Genomic DNA, 16535 nt, shown 5'->3' with positions numbered 1-16535 from the left:
TAGATTCACGAGCGTAGCGAGTGAATCTAATTTAGAATCTTGAGCGTAGTAAGGGACTCAAAAGCGCACGAGATGTAAATAACTTTGATCTCGTGTAGTTCACAAAACTTTTCACCTCAGCAGTGAGAACATATTAGAGAACCCGAAAAATGTATTCCTTCTTCATCACTTACCTCTATTCACTCATGTTTTCTTAAGATATACCAACAATTAAATTTTCACCTCAGCGGCTCGAACAAGGGTACTTTGCTACTTAAAAACAGTGAGCAAAATCGCATTTTGCTCACTGAGTGAGCAAAATTGCATTTTGCTCATTTTGTCTCACTCAGTGAGCAAAATGCGATTTTGCTCACTGTTTTTAAGTAGCAAAGTACCCTTGTTCGAGCTGCTGAGGTGAAAAACTTATTTCCTTACAACTCGGGAAAACTCTTGACTTTAATTTATTAATTCTCTTATATAAAGCCGTGTACTGTACATAATTAGGCATTAACACTCATGTGATTCTATTATGAAACTCATTCTTCATAAACCCACACTCTAGTTTTAATGCCATTCATTATGTAGCAGTTACATAAACTACAATTAAGATGAACAAAAGCGGTTTATAGTATGTCTTACCCGTGCAAAGCGCCCCTAAGTCGGGGCAAAAGAACTGTGTCGCGCTGCAATTTGATACTCTCATCACTCTCTTTGAATTTTACCACTCCATTTTCCACCTGAAAAAAAGGTCACAAAAATGAGAGTCACAAAAAGTTATAATGAATGCAAGTTAAAAAAGTTATAATGAATGAAAGTCACACAAAGTATAACAGATATATTACTACTTGTCGGATAGTTTTTAAATGTACTATTTGAGATTCTTAAAAAAGTATAATAAAAGTCGAAAAAGGTATATTTTCGGTTACTGTCAAAATATAAAAAAAACAGCCAAGTGCGAGTCGGACTCGCGCACGGAGGGTTCCGCACCATCAACAAAAAATAGAGCAAAACAAGCAAAAAAACGGTCACCCATCCAAGTACTGACCCCGCCCGACGTTAACTTCGGTCACCAAATCACGTTTGTTGTATGGGAGCCCCACTTAAATCTTTATTTTATTCTGTTTTTAGTATTTGTTGTTATAGCGGCAACAGAAATACATCATCTGTGAAAATTTCAACTATCTAGCTATCACGGTTCGTGAGATACAGCCTGGTGACAGACGGACGGACGGACGGACGGACGGACAGCGGAGTCTTAGTAATAGGGTCCCGTTTTTATCCTTTGGGTACGGAACCCTAAAAACTACTTCTCTCCTGAAAAGAGTGATCTCCTTCGGATGCGCTATGACCAGCCTGAAGATCAGTCCGTTTTGACGACCGGTCTGGCCTAGTGGGTAGTGACCCTGCCTGTGAAGCCGCGGTCCTGGGTTCGAATCCCAGTAAGGGCATTTATTTGTGTGATGAGCACAGATATTTGTTCCTGAGTCATGGTTGTTTTCTATTATCTATTTAAGTATTTGTATATTATATATATCGTTGTCTGAGTACCCACAACACAAGCTTTCTTGAGCTTACCGTGGGGCTTAGTCAATTTGTGTAATAATGTCCTATAATATTTATTTATTTATTATTTATTATTATATGCGTCGGGTAGGCGTGGGTTGGCAGATCGAACTGCCTATTTAATCTATGTGGAAGTTGAAACCTACCTCTCTCCTCAAAAGAGTGATTTCCTTCGGATGCGTTAAAGCCAGCCTGAAAACCAGTCCGTTCTTCAAGACGTCTATATTCGTCGGGTAGGCGTGGGTTGGCAGACCGAGGTACCTACTTAATCTGTCAGGAGGTTGAAACTTTGAAACCTACCTCTCTCCTCAAAAGAGTGATTTCCTTCGGATGCGCTATAACCAGCCTGAAGACTAGTCCGTTATTCAAGACGTCTATATGCGTCGGGTAGGCGTGGCTTGGCAGATCTAACTGCCTATTTAATTATCTGGAAGTTGAAACACTTGAAACCTACCTCTTTCCTCAAAAGAGTGATTTCCTTCGGATGCGCTATAACCAGCCTGAAGACTAATCCATTCTTCAGGACGTCTATATGCGTCGGGTAGACGTGGCTTGGCAGATCTAACTGCCTATTTAATCTATCTGGAAGTTGAAACACTTGAAACCTACCTCTTTCCTCAAAAGAGTGATTTCCTTCGGATGTGCTATATATAACCAGCCTGAAGACCAGTCCGTTCTTCAGGACGTCTATATGCGTCGGGTAGACGTGGCTTGGCAGATCTAACTGCCTATTTAATCTATCTGGAAGTTGAAACACTTGAAACCTACCTTTTTCCTCAAAAGAGTTATTTCCTTCGGATGTGCTATATATAACCAGCCTGAAGACCAGTCCGTTCTTCAGGACGTCTATATGCGTCGGGTAGGCGTGGCTTGGCAGATCTAACTGCCTATTTAATCTATCTGGAAGTTGAAACACTTGAAACCTACCTCTTTCCTCAAAAGAGTGATTTCCTTCGGATGCGCTATAACCAGCCTGAAGACTAATCCATTCTTCAGGACGTCTATATGCGTCGGGTAGGCGTGGGTTGGCAGATCGAACTGCTTGTTTAATCTGTCTGCTATCTGGAGGTTGAAGGCTGCTTTTAGGCAACGGAAGGCTTCTAGTTCGCCAGGCCATTTGCCGCTGTGGCCTAAAATATAAAAATAAAAAGAATGGTGATATTTCAACACTAGTTAATGGGGAAACTCCCTGACTTCGGGCAAACTCGGCTCCGTTCGGCTCAGCATCGCTCCGAGCAATTATTAGGGTTGACACAACTTGACGTCCCTCTGCGTGCACGACCACAGATAAGATAATGACTTGAATTTTGACAACCCTAACTAGCCGAAGGCGATAGTGCCATAAGTAAGAAAGGGATATCATGATTCGACCCTGAACTGAATTGCTGTTAACTTCGTTCACAGAACAAGTAGAATGGCGATGCGAGCAGGGTACGTGTCGCCGCCGGTTATGAGCAAACGCTCGCATGCTAGTACTCGCCCGCGCTGACCGAAAAACGTAAACATGCCTTTTGCGCCACAATAACCTTCAGATTAAGAAGCCAGACATCAAATCTGTCTAAAGGAGGCGTATCCATTCACCAGGCACACAAGTTTTTACTACCGTTGCGCGAGAAATGTGGAAATGTGGAGGAACGAGCGACGACACCGGTTCCGATACTAACTGCGCGCGATAGCCATTCTAACCTCTTTAATATGTTCTGTGACTTAGTTTTTGTAGGAAGCGTCCTTTCTATGTGGTAGTCCTATTACTTATTCTGTGCCCTAGTAGCCGTGAACACTGCGAAAGGTACATATGTAATATAGCTTATTATCCAAGATACCATTGTCGGACCAAGGTAAGTTTTCATGTCAAGTGTTAGGTACATGAAAATACCTAAGTGTAAGGCCTGAGTGGACGCTCGAGTTGTGCGTGCAGCGGGGCGGGGCGTGCGGCGTGCATGTTAAACAAATGCGCACGTATAGGAGCGGCCTTAGTGCACGCTGCTCACATCACGCGTGAGCCCACAGCCACGCTGCACGCGTCGCCGAACGCTCCGCTCCGAGCGTCCACTCAGGCCTTACACTAAGGCGCTTGAAGGATATTTATTAGGGATGTAACGATACCGATACCGATACGATATATCGGCCGATATAATCGGCAGGCCGATATATCGGCATCGCCGATTTAAATACACCCGATATCATAACAAAATGTAAACAACTCACAGTAAGGTATTTTATTGGGCAAGAATATTCTTCACCTCAATTTCAACTTGTATGTATGTATGTATGTATAAACTCTTTATTGTACAAAACACAAATTTATGGCACAGGATAGGCAGTACAAAGGCGAACTTATCCCTTTAAGGGATTTCTTCCAGTTAACCTTTGAGTAGATGAGAATTGATGAAGAACGGTAGACAAATATAGCACTGAGTACAATAGACTAGAGGAAAGTCAATAAAGTAACAGTCAATAAATTAGAAGTAACAATATTTCAAATATAAAGAATACCTACGTTATATATAATACATCTAAAAAATATATATATATATAAAATATTTATAGTCACGAACAACTTAATTCCGGTCCTTGTCAAAACTTTACTTACTCGACGTAACAGTGAAGCTGCTATAATCGTGCTATTTTGCTAATAGGAATATATTTTTCTTTATTTTTATTTTTCAGTTTTTCACACTTCTTAAAATCGAGTGTCTATTAAACATAAGTATGTTTTATGCATATAAAGGATATAATTCTTTATTTATTTAATTTACTAACTATCAGGCTATCGATAATTATCGGTATCGGTATCGCCGATTATTTACTTTGAATATCGGTATCGGTATCGTATCGGCAAAGTCATGTATCGTTACATCCCTAATATTTATACATGCATGTCGGTATTCAGGGTGTTATGGCGACTCAAAGTCTGGACACACAGAAGACAAATCAAGATTTGTTCGCTCTCTGTAGCCACTGAATTCTAACCAGGGATGTTAAGAACATCCGCATCCGCATCCGCAACCGCGGAACTTCCGCATTATTTTCAACATCCGCATCCGCATCCGCATCCGCATAAAATTGATGCGGAGCTTATGCGGATGCGGATGTCGAACAGGTCGGTACAGGAACGTCTTAACGGGCGGCGGCGTAAGTGCTTGGTATATAATTTCGTCATTATTACCTATAACCAAATCGTCTAGATCCAGAAAAGTCGGCCAAGTTACTGTTTATTAAATATAACGCACCTATATTCTTGCTTAAATACTAAACGTTTCGTTTATTTTAAATAAAAAAATATTAAAAAGGTAATATTTGACGTTTGTTAAGTACCTAATCTTGACATCCGCATCCGCATCCGCGGATGTGAGCCTTTAAATATCCGCATCCGCGGATGTCAAAAAATCTGCATCCGCAACATCCCTGATTCTAACTACACTAACACAATATTTTGGATACTTACCAAGCTCAACAACAGTTTCGCAAACAGGCACGAACTCAGGCGCTTGGAAAACTCCGTCTTTCTCTATATCCTTAATTAGACACGTGCCGCCTCGCCGCCACGGATTGTATGGCGGCGCCGGCAACGGCGGTGTGGGGTCGCAGTAACTGAACACTGATGATGTGCCTAGAAAGTTGAGAAGTTTTTGAGAATAATCATGAAGATGCGTCTCTCCTAAACCTGACAATGGAAGATAAGTTGATTACACTTTCCGTTAGATGGCGTCGCTACAAATAATAATCGTAAATAGGATGACTGCTACAGTTAATGGCCACTACGTAGTAATTGGCCCCTCCTTCGGCTTAAGCTTTGGATTCCTCCGAAAACGGTGCCGTCATATGACGGCCGTCATATAGCGGCCGCAAAAGACGGCCGTCTTTACGGTGGCGACATGTGGAAAGTACCACGGCGTCATAACACACCGTCAGCCACCAAGGTCAAAGCGGGAAATTTGAAAAATGTAGGCGCGATGGGATAACGTCCCATAGAAAATTTGAATTTCGCGCCTTTTTCTAGAGACAAGATTTGCTTGACCATCTATAATTTACCTGGAGGATGAAATATCATCAGAAGAGGAAAATAATCGTAGTACGGAATCATTTATTCAAATCTCGTGTCATTTATTCAAAATGGCGTCACCGCTATCTTTATAAAACGTTCACGAAACTATCGACACCGTCATGGCGGCCGTCTTCCAAATGACGGCACCGCTTTTTTACGTTACGTTGACAATCAACGCCGTCTAGGAAACCGCGCCAACTTGTTTACATAGACAACGTTCTAGCGATGCCATTCAACGCTATATAGCGGCCGTAATATGACGGCACCGTTTTCGGAGGAATCCAAAGCTTTACCGTGGGACTTTGTCAATCTGTGTAAGAATGTCAAACAATATGTATTTATTTAATTGAAACTTAAAATAAATACAAAATATCTTACCATAAACAGCGCTGACATCTAACGGTAACTGCGTAAGCGCGCGCAAGTCTCTGCGTAAGTCATCGGCCGCTTGCAACGCCGCTAGAGCGCTCTCCTCGCTCTCGATTCTTTTTTCGCGCGTGTACTGTTTGCGGGTTGTGAGAGAGTTCAGCTGTTCCAGAATGTGGAATAGGTCTGTGGGTGGGATGTCTGAAAATAAAGTTTTTATGAAACAAATATAATAAATTACGGGTAGTCCAGTATTTAAGAATGGATGTTTAATTTGCAATGAGGGCTAGCGTTTTTTTGCTCACCAGTTGGCGCCACTGTTGATGGTGGTCCAGAAAAACAGATCTCAAAATTCTTCTATGCTAGTTTTTAGAAAATCAATACGTTGTAAATATCAAATATCAAATATCAACATTTATTCAGCAAATAGGCCACAAGGGCACTTTTACACGTCAATATGGAATTTACATACAGCAAAAAAAAAAACACATCAATAATTATAAAATACAACTAAGCCGTAAATATCAAATCAAACTAACATAGAGATGTATAAAGCCTCTAAATGTCGAATTACAGAAAACGCAATAACAATAGTATTGAAAAAAAAAAAAAACACAAAGATACAAAAACTATAATCTAAAATTATTTAGAGATGTAAATGTCTCTAAGTGTCATCATAACTAAAAGATTAAAATATATAGTAGTTAATCAAATTATCCTTAGAGATGTATAGGGTCTCCAAGAGTCAAAATCCTGTATACCTAATTAAAACATTCATATACACGAAGATATTTTAACGTCTAAATTTGCCGTTTTTAAACCTGTTTCATTTTGCATATATTTTAGTAATGGCACTTTTCATAAACCCCTAACATTTTTTGAGCTATATCTATTTTTTACAATGATTATATAATCTATTATGACAAAGATTTACCACAATTATGAATAAGTAGTGAAAAAAGCGATAAAAAAGCTAGAAACCCCCAAAACTTCTATGCATTTCACATTTTGAAAAACCTCCATCTACACTAGCGCCCCTAGCGGCGAAATTACACGCGGTAGACCTCATTGCTAGTCACCCTAACAACACTACTTAGTGGAATAGCTATTCCACTTTTTATGGCCACTGCACAATCACACTAACCCGGGTTAACCGGTTAAACCTGGAGTTTATTATAAAATACTAGCGATATTATACTTGTAAAGTTATAAACTCACCATACTTCATCTTGAGAAGGTATTCCACAATTTGTCGTGGGATAGAGCGGCGTTCCGATAGTGTGTCTCCCTCCCACACGCAAGTCTCTGTGATGGAGCCATCTTGGAAACGGCGCAGTTCGGACTTATCGCCCCAGAAACCTCTGCACAAAAAACATCGGTGAAAAACGAACAAGTCAAGAATGTAAATTTTGTTTCGCCTGTTCGGGATTCAAAATCAGCACTATACTTTGTTTTTTGACATTAAGAAGAAATCCCCAGAATAGTAAATTCGTTTTGAATATACTTGCGTCGGATTTTTACAAAAATTTCATTTTTGGTATAAGCTTTTATCGCTGACTGTACTTTTTTCCACAGACAACTAATACTCATAGAGACAATTCTAAAAACCCCAAACACAATTAGGTTCCGTTGTTTTATCACAGAGTTCCTATGACTACCTCCTGTCTCCATCATCAGATCAGTCACCCGACTTACACACGCATGCAAATTTTCAGCTTCATCGGAAACCGGGAAGTAGATCAAATTTAACTTGCAAGATTTGATTACAGACTGACAGACAACGGGACAGGTGAAAGTAAATAAAAGCTTGTAAACAGCACCATTTGCATTGTTATTTTTGTTAAGAGTAGTATTTGGAGTTGTGTCAGATTTCTTCATATTTTAATCTAGTAACATATGTCACGTTCTCAATCAAAAGGTACCACTTTGTCGCTTACCATAAAGACGAAATTTGCTTGTATATTTACACCAATAATCAGTCAGAGCGTCCTTGGGGTAGGCAACAAAGTGGTACCTTTTGATTGAGAACGACACATATTTTAATTTAATATAATTTTCTCGCATTTTATACCATTGTTTGTCAGAGAAAAATTACGTGATATTTCCCGGGAAGCCCCTCTCCCTGACGTGATATTTGGTGACATACTCGCCTAGCTCACGGGACAGAATAAAAACAAAAAAGTTAATCCACCCAAATGTGAATATTAAATATGAATTATGTATTATGTGTTCGGTTCCACGTCTGAGATCTTCATTGAGAGCGTAACGCCTCCGGTGACCGATAGATGCCGCTAGCGTCTATGTAGTCGCTCCGCCGCCTCGCCGTGACGTAGTTCCGCTTCCCTTTCCTGCAAACAGACGCCCGCCCCCCGCCACTCGCCGCCGCTATGTCATTGTTGAGGAGAAGTACCGTCGGTATAAAAGTAGCCTAGTAGCCTGCCAGGAAGGCATTACTCAGATCTCAGACGTGGAAGGAAACATAATAATAATTTTATTGGAAGGTAAAATTTTTATATTATGTGTTCCGTTCCACGTCTGAGATCTTCATTGAGACCTGTTTATTATCTCCTGGTGGCGAGTCAGCGGGCGCGCAAGCGTTAGGGCTACACCTACTGTCATATAACTCAGAGAAAGAATAAATATATACGCCTTATTGCAACCCATGAAATCACAATAACTCGTTATAATGATGCATTACAGGAAATTGAGAATTTAAACTGTAATCCCAGGTTCGAATCTGACGTTAAACTGGTTTGAGAGATTTCTCATTCGAAATCGCATCCGATCCGCAGAATCTCGGCGATAGGATCGTCTAAAGAAAGAGTCATGTTCCCAATTAACTTAAGCCAAAATATCGCTAAGTAATTGGATAGTTTTCCAGCTAATTTAGTGATTAAGTACATCATGGATCGAAAGCAATCGTAGACGAGGCCGGATTGGATGAGACTACTGTGTCTGAAGGAAATAAGCGCAGTGTCCCCTAACATTTTGTGTAATTCTCACAAGTTGACGTACCCAGACTACCTACTGGGTCTATACTTTATTCCGAAGCTTCTAAGAGAGTCCAGTCGGTGAGACACATTATCTGGTTTAGAACCGAATTTCGGACACAAAATAATAGCGTCAAAGTTATCTATGTAATTGCCTGGGCTACAGTGTAGTAGGGTAAGGTCATTGACCCTGCGGCCTGATGCTACCAGTAAAGGTGCGGCAGCTTTTCTATATAGGTACGTTGTAAGATTATTCAAGTTAGGGCAAGTAATTTGAATAAGATTTCTCGCGTCCCAAGCTGGTGGTTTGGGAGGCGCTGGTCTCGCTATTAATGACGATGGAAGAAGGCATAGTGTCCGATAGTGGTTCACATACAGCACTTGTTACAGGCTTCTGAACAAGTATCATTCTGAAAGCTAACATGGAGAATAGAAATAGATGTCTGAGATAGCTTGCTACTTCACTGGGTATTAGAGGTACCTGGCAGTCGATCTCATTTTTGATGCACCATGAAGATCATTTCTACATTGTGGGCGTACAGCGACCTCGACAAGGGGACGATCTAGGGAGTGCTCCCCGGTACTGGTTTTCTAGACAACCAGTACCGGAACCAGAAATACCCGGTTATCGCCGGCTCGGTGTTGGAGCGTCCTATCTGACAGGAGCTACGCCTCGATTCTTAAGGTCGTTGACTTGTAAGGGATGGTGGTCTGACGTTGTGTTCACTAGGACCGCCAGTAAATTGCAAGCTTACCACAGCTGCGAGAAAGCTCTCCTCATCACGCCGTCACAGTAAACAGACTAGCCTGGGAGGTGGAGATATCCATGCCAAGTCGTATCACCGGCAGCTGCCAAACGCGTCGTGGTAGCACTTCAAAGAGTCGATTAAGACATACCGTGGTACAGTGCGAGGGCTCTCGAAAGCAGAGAGGCCGACCAACAAGGTGCCTATCAGGCGAAGATAGCTCGGCGGCTTCTGGGCGCAGCTGCCACTCGGGGGACGCAGTGACTTTTTTGATAAACCGTCGCCTTTGGGGGTTATACCGACCTGGTAAGTAGCAAGGAACCAGCGCGAACTATAGACGATCTGCTGGCATCAGCAGTTTTTTCGACAACCGTAGTAACGGTTGTATGTTTGTAGTACACTCCTGTCGTCAGCGCTGCAGGTGCGGCCCGTTAACGATTACTCTCCACTTGAAAGGCCTCACTTCGTACATTGTCTACCATTATTAACGGACTACAGGTATAAGGTGAGGACTACGACGGTGCAATCTCCATAAACTAACGTTTGCGAATTTGAGACTGAACAGGAGGCATCGAGTATAGTTTCTGTGAGAAACTCGGCAGCAAGGCAGGTCTGTATGTTGAGAAAACGAAAAACCTTCAGTCAAACTTGTATAGGAGCATGGTAGCATGCTTTTAAGGAAATCGCACTGATGAAATCAAGTCTAAAATCGATTTTGGCGCTTTGCTTAACAAAACTGTTTCGATAAAGTCGAAGACAGACAGATGGAAACTGCTGGAGTCCTCCTGGGCCCTTTCTCTTGGCACCGGAAACACAAGCTCGTTCAGGCGCAGCGGGTTTATTTGTCCCATTTTGTTTATTAGGGGCTTAGCGAACGAGTTCGTCTTTGTAAGACGGAACTTAAGCTGGAGAGCGCGGGCAAGCAGAGATAATTATGTGAACACTGCAAACCTTTTCAATGCCTTCAACCTCGGTTTTGAGCGGAGCACACGGGACCTTGTCTGCCGTCGCCTTGGCGACGGAGGAATCCTTAACCGAAAGCAAGAGTTTAGCGGTCTGTTCGTGCTGTTGCACCATAGCTATAAGCGCCTGCGTACCTCAATGGGGCCATGTGGACAGGGAAAACTGGTACCGTGGTACACGTGGCGCCGGACGGCATCGGCGTGGCGCCCGGCCGGCGTCGGCTTGGCGGGCTGTATCGACGCGGCCGCTGGCGATATCATTGGGAACGGCAACAGGTAAGTTTTCTTACGAACAGAACATGGGTGCCATTGCAAAGGACGACAGCGTCGTACTTGCAGCATCGACGTAATTGCCGGCGCTATCATGGCAACCGCCGCCGCTCGGAAGGTGCCGGTGCGTGAGGTGGGCGGCGCCATCGTGGCGGCAGCCATCGCCAGCTAGGGAGGCGCCGGCGCGTTATGCGCCATCGTGGCGGCATCCACCGCCCGCTCGTGACGCGAGGCGCCATCATGGCGGCAGCCACCGACAGCTCGGGTGGCGCCGGCGCGTGACGCGAGAGGCGCCATCGTGGCGGCAGCCACCGCCAGCTCAGGAGGCGCCGGCGCGTGACGCGAGAGGCGCCATCGTGGCGGCAGCCACCGACATCTCGGGATGCGCCGGCGCGTGACGCGAGGAGTGCCATCGTGGCGGCAGAGGCACCGGCGCGTGACGCGAGAGCGCCATCGTGACGGCAGCCACCAACAGCTCGGGAGGCGCCGGCGCGTGACGCGAGAAGCGCCATCGTGGCGGCAGCCACCAACAGCTCGGGAGGCGCCGGCGCGTGACGCGAGAAGTGCCATCGTGGCGGCAGCCACCGCCAGCTCGGGTGGCGCCGGCGCGCGACGCGAGAGGCGCCATCGTGGCGGCAGCCACCGACAGCTTGGGAGGCGCCGGCGCGTGACGCAAGAGGCGCCATCGTGCCGGTAGCCACCGCCGGCTCGGGTGGCGCCGGCGTGCGACGCGAGAGGCGCCATCGTGGCGGCAGCCACCGACAGCTTGGGAGGCGCCGGCGCGTGACGCGAGAGGCGCCATCATGGCGGCAGCCACCGCCAGCTCGGGTGGCGCCGGCGTGCGACGCGAGAGGCGCCATCGTGGCGGCAGCCACCGACAGCTTGGGAGGCGCCGGCGCGTGACGCGAGAGGCGCCATCGTGGCGGCAGCCACCGACAGCTTGGGAGGCGCCGGCGCGTGACGCGAGAAGCGCCATCGTGGCGGCAGCCACCGCCAGCTCGGGAGGCGCCGGCGCGTGACGCGAGAGGTGCCATCGTGGCGGCCAGCTCGGGAGGCGCCGGTGCGTGAGGCGAGAGGCGCCATCGTGGCGGCCAGCTCGAGAGGCGCCGGTGCGCGAGGCGGGCGGCACCCTTGTGGCGGCCCGCCACCGGCTCGCAGGTGCGTGAGGCGAGAGGCGCCATCGTGGCGGCCGGCTCGGGAAGCACCGGAGCGTGAGGTGGGCGGCGCCATCGTGGCGGCCACCACTGGCTCAGGAGGCGCTGGTGAGGCGAGAGGCGCCATCGTGGCGGCCAGCACGAGAGGCGCCGACGCGTGAGGCGGGTGCCGCCATCGTGGCGGCCCGCCACTGTTTCGCTGGTGCGTGAGGCGCCATGGTGGCGGCCAGCTCAAGAGGCGCCGATGCGTGAGGTGGGCGGCGCCAATCGTGGCTACAGCCACCGCCAGTTCGGGAGGCGCCGGTGCGTGACGCGCCATCGCGCCGATGCGCGTGATGGACGTTGCCGGTCAGGAGGCTCCGATGCGCGTGGCGGGCAGCGCCACCGTAGCGTCTTTCGCCGGCACAGGGGGGGAGGCGTGCGCGTGGCGACTGGCGCCACCATGGTGGCGTAGTTGCACGCAACATCACGGCGACACTGTTGCCCGACGCCTTGATAGACGGCAACCGGCGCGGCGAACGGCCCCGCCGCTGTACTCGTAGTGTTTCCACAGAGTGGCTTCCACGTAACATGCACGTAACTTACCTTCCTTCCACTTTGAGCAGTCGAGATGCAGTAGCGTGCTCCCCGTGGTCCGGTCCGCCTTCACCTCGGCGCCAGGACGGGACCGAGAGGTCCGCGATCCACCCGCGCCGCGACCGCAGCAACAGGAGCGGGCATGTGACGTCTCTCGGAGTCCCGCGGACCGGAAGCGCCTGCGCCGCGACACTTCGGGCGCCGGCCCGCAGCGTCGCGGCGTCTCGGAGGCACCTCGGACGACAAGAGAAAGTCGACAGCGCCGACGCGGCGAACGACACGAACTGTCGCGTCGGAAACTAACAACACGAGGTAATACTCCCGGGCTCCGAGCACGAGCACCGACCTCGGCCGACACCTGCGGTAATCGGACGAGAACCGGGGCTTTAGCGTCCAAGTAGGCATTCACAATGCGCTTCCGAACGCCAAATACAGCTAGAATATCATTAAACTGGCTTACCAGATGGTTTGAGACAATCCAAACCTATCCTATTGCAGCGCGGCCCCGGCACCCCACCGCGCCGGGCCGGCCCCGCTCCCCGCGGCAGGCACGATGACGCACGTTCCTCTCCGATGCGGAGCGACTTACGTTACCACGCGTTGTAACAAACGACACTAGAAACGACTTGTTGACGCACTTCCTACTTCACTCTCGAAAATGCGAGTTAACGGTAGCAGCATGGCATGTAAAAGATAATTTAGCAAGAAAAAAGTGGGTAGAATCGAAAAGCACCGTTGGAAGATCGATCCCGAGACCGCCAAAGCGGCGATAGTGGCGATCTCTGGCTATATCTCGCTATTTAATCGAACAAACTTTGGATCGGAAAATTTTAAAGCACCATGCTGCAAAAATGTTCGCAAAAAAATTTGCGGACCATCGGTCAGGACGGTCGACGAAACAATGTCATAGCGGCGGCGAGTGGCGGGGGGCGGGCGTCTGTTTGCAGGAAAGGGAAGCGGAACTACGTCACGGCGAGGCGGCGGAGCGACTACATAGACGCTAGCGGCATCTATCGGTCACCGGAGGCGTTACGCTCTCAATGAAGATCTCAGACGTGGAAGGAAACATAATAATAATTTTATTGGAAGGTAAAATTTTTATATTTTAGTCTATAAGGCAATGGTAATATATGGGCCTGCGGTCGCAGCATAGTTCCATTGTTAACGCCTGTCACTATGCCTGTGCACTTTCGCACTTACATACTAGTTAGAACGTGACAGTCATGGTGACATGCGATAAAAATACAACCGTGCTAGCTACCCCTGCTGCCTTAGTCGAAATTTAAATAAATAAATAGGTACCTAAATTCTTCAGCCTCAGGCAAATTGGCGGCAGGCCCTTTGTCGATGATGTTAATTGCGTGCTCCTGATTCAAGACGAACCCGAAACACAGCTTCTCTTCATACCTACAATACAAAAAATATGCTTAACACATTCATTGCCACCCAGCCCAACAATTCATACAGGATTTAGGCTGATCATGTCAATATTGTTTATGGTAACTCACCCATCTTTCACCTTCTCATACGCCTTCCCAACAGGCCAGCTGAAGTCAGCCTCCACGATCGGCAGTATCAGATCAGCTCTAGACGTCATGCCTTTAGCCAAAAGCGAGTGTAAAGTTTCAACTACCAGAGGTAGTTCATCTATGCCGTAGTTCACTTTGGAGTCTAGCGGCACTTTGTCTAAGACTGCTTGCTTCAGTTTTGGGAAGTTTTTGAACCTGGAATCACGAATTATGTTTAATCCTTTTACCAAGATATCAACATTGTCAACTGACGTGCGCGCTCCCAGCGCTCATCTAATGTAGAAGCCAGTGGTATTAAAAACTTACCTCAAAATATAATCATACTGCAGCAATGGCGTCACCGGTGTCATAAACAACGGTATGAAGCTATTCACACTGCCATCATCCAACATATCCACCGCTAAACTCGCCTCCCGCCTCAACGCCTCATATGTGCCAGTGCTCATCTGCCAGCAAATATTGTAGTAGCCAGTAGTATCAAGGAATACTACGGGGTAGTTGAACTCGGAGAGAGGGGGCGAGCTGGGGTCTTTGTGGAGGGAGACGCCTTTGTCCCATTGCGAGGTCTCTGAAAATGGAGATTTTAGTGTGAGTGACAAATTGCTATTTTCACTTAGTAGTTCTTAAAATTATTTTTGATAGACCACAGTGATTTGGAAACATAAATAGGTAAGATATTAGATATAAAGATTTAAAAATAAATAAATAAAATAATTTGAATTAAAATGAACTTTTATTATACTCTTGTAATTACTGAAGTGGTATCACTTTGTGTGTTCATAATCTCTATTCCTTAGGTTGGGAGTTGTTGCAAAAAAACATTGGAAATATTTACTTACTTAATGAAATCCAGACATTCCTAATAATCTGATAACTGCTCATAATATTGTTGATCCTCTTTGTCTGAACGAGATGTGCAACCAGCATACTGATGACAAACCCGGACACTTGCAGCTTTCTTTGACGAAGCCATATTTTCAGCAACACAACAGCTTGCTTCAGATTCTCACCATTACTTAAGGTTTCCTTCAGGAAATCTATATTTGCTGATGCTGTTATATCAGAGAGAACACTACTGTTGTAGTATGGGGTAGGAGGTCCAACATCGGAGTTGTCTTCAATCTCTTTATTCAATAACCATGTCTCTCGTAAGTTGTTACGTCCAGGGCCGAAACGGTGCAACTTGTACGCTTCAGCTTCACAAGCTATATGAATCCGGGCTGTTACGTGGTTCCCCAATTTACCAACAGGTTTAAAATCCAACACTGGTTGTGTTTGACATCCGTTTAAAAAGGAAAATAAGAGTTCTTCAACAGTTTCCAATGTTTTTAAATGAGAAGCTACATATGCTAAATATGCTGCCCGTTTTTTATGATATCTGTAGTTTATTGAATCGTTTTTGGTGTACGTCTCTGCGGGTACCGTTATTTGTATATCTAGTACCAATTTGGAGTTTATAGAACATCCTAAAGCATATGAACCGACCAGTTCAACATTTTTAAACTTGTGAAATTTGAAGACACACTTTGTCTTGTCTAGCTGATTGTTCATTGGCAATTTAACCTTGAGTTTCTTAACTAAGTTTTTTTCATTCAAATCATATTCTGTGTCATCCTCAGGGATATTTTGTAGATGTTTTTTTAAACCTTCAAACCAAGTTTGAATTTTCTTTTCAGTTTTCTCTTTCAACTTAACCTCCTGTAATATTTCCTCTATTTGGAGACGGAATAAGTTTGAGTTGAATAAGTTCTCGGTTTCTTGAAGTCTGTTCAGTTCGTTTACAGTCGGTTGTCGATACAAACTTTTAGTTTTCAAGCGTTTCTTTGCGGGTTCTGAATTCTTTGACCCGCTTTCATTTAACAACTGAGATGACTCCTCGTCCTCTGATATAGAGGCTTTAGCACCCTAAAACAGTTATAAAGTATTTGCAGACTCAAATAATTGAAACATGTGTTAATTTTATTCAAGACGTGGTAATTGTTAAGCATCAAGCATCGGGCTACGAAAATTATAAGAAAAGACAGTAATATTTAGCCCCAGTACTTACTCTCTTCACCATCGTCACAATTTACAGGATAAATAAGATTTATTAAACAGTAATTCATGAAAACGTAGGTTATTCAAACGTAAACAACGTGCGACAGCACAGCATGCAACTTCTGAGAGTTCTGACAGCTCTTTGACAAATGTCAAGTGCGACGTGCGTTCAGAAACTTTGAAAGTTTAGCCTGCTTCGACTGATATTAAATGCTTATTCGTAATGATCCATTACACTTTTCTAAAAACTATCAAAATTATTATTGAAATGGTGTAAAATTGCCTAATTTTCAAATTAGATTTCACTTAAAATGT

At 45.6% G+C, this 16535-nt stretch overlaps 1 protein-coding gene across 1 annotated transcript in view; it reads right to left on the bottom strand.

Annotated features, from left to right (window-relative positions):
- LOC134656350 (nucleolar protein 6) overlaps window positions 1–16329 on the bottom strand; it is a 31540-nt gene extending 15211 nt beyond the window's left edge. Inside the window, exons 1-10 of the mRNA XM_063511868.1 lie at window positions 16231–16329; window positions 15023–16088; window positions 14490–14751; window positions 14163–14378; window positions 13957–14061; window positions 7175–7317; window positions 5969–6157; window positions 4991–5155; window positions 2470–2672; window positions 619–716 (exon numbers count right to left, since the gene is read on the bottom strand). Coding sequence (XP_063367938.1) covers window positions 619–716; window positions 2470–2672; window positions 4991–5155; window positions 5969–6157; window positions 7175–7317; window positions 13957–14061; window positions 14163–14378; window positions 14490–14751; window positions 15023–16088; window positions 16231–16242 — 2459 coding nt within the window. The 5' untranslated portion in view covers window positions 16243–16329. The remainder of the gene's footprint in view (window positions 1–618; window positions 717–2469; window positions 2673–4990; window positions 5156–5968; window positions 6158–7174; window positions 7318–13956; window positions 14062–14162; window positions 14379–14489; window positions 14752–15022; window positions 16089–16230) is intronic.
- Between the last annotated feature and the right edge of the window lie 206 nt (window positions 16330–16535).

This window comes from Cydia amplana, chromosome 18 (genome assembly GCF_948474715.1).
Source record: "Cydia amplana chromosome 18, ilCydAmpl1.1, whole genome shotgun sequence".
Classification (NCBI taxonomy): Eukaryota; Metazoa; Arthropoda; class Insecta; order Lepidoptera; family Tortricidae; genus Cydia; species Cydia amplana.
This window is presented reverse-complemented; position numbering and strand designations above follow the sequence as displayed.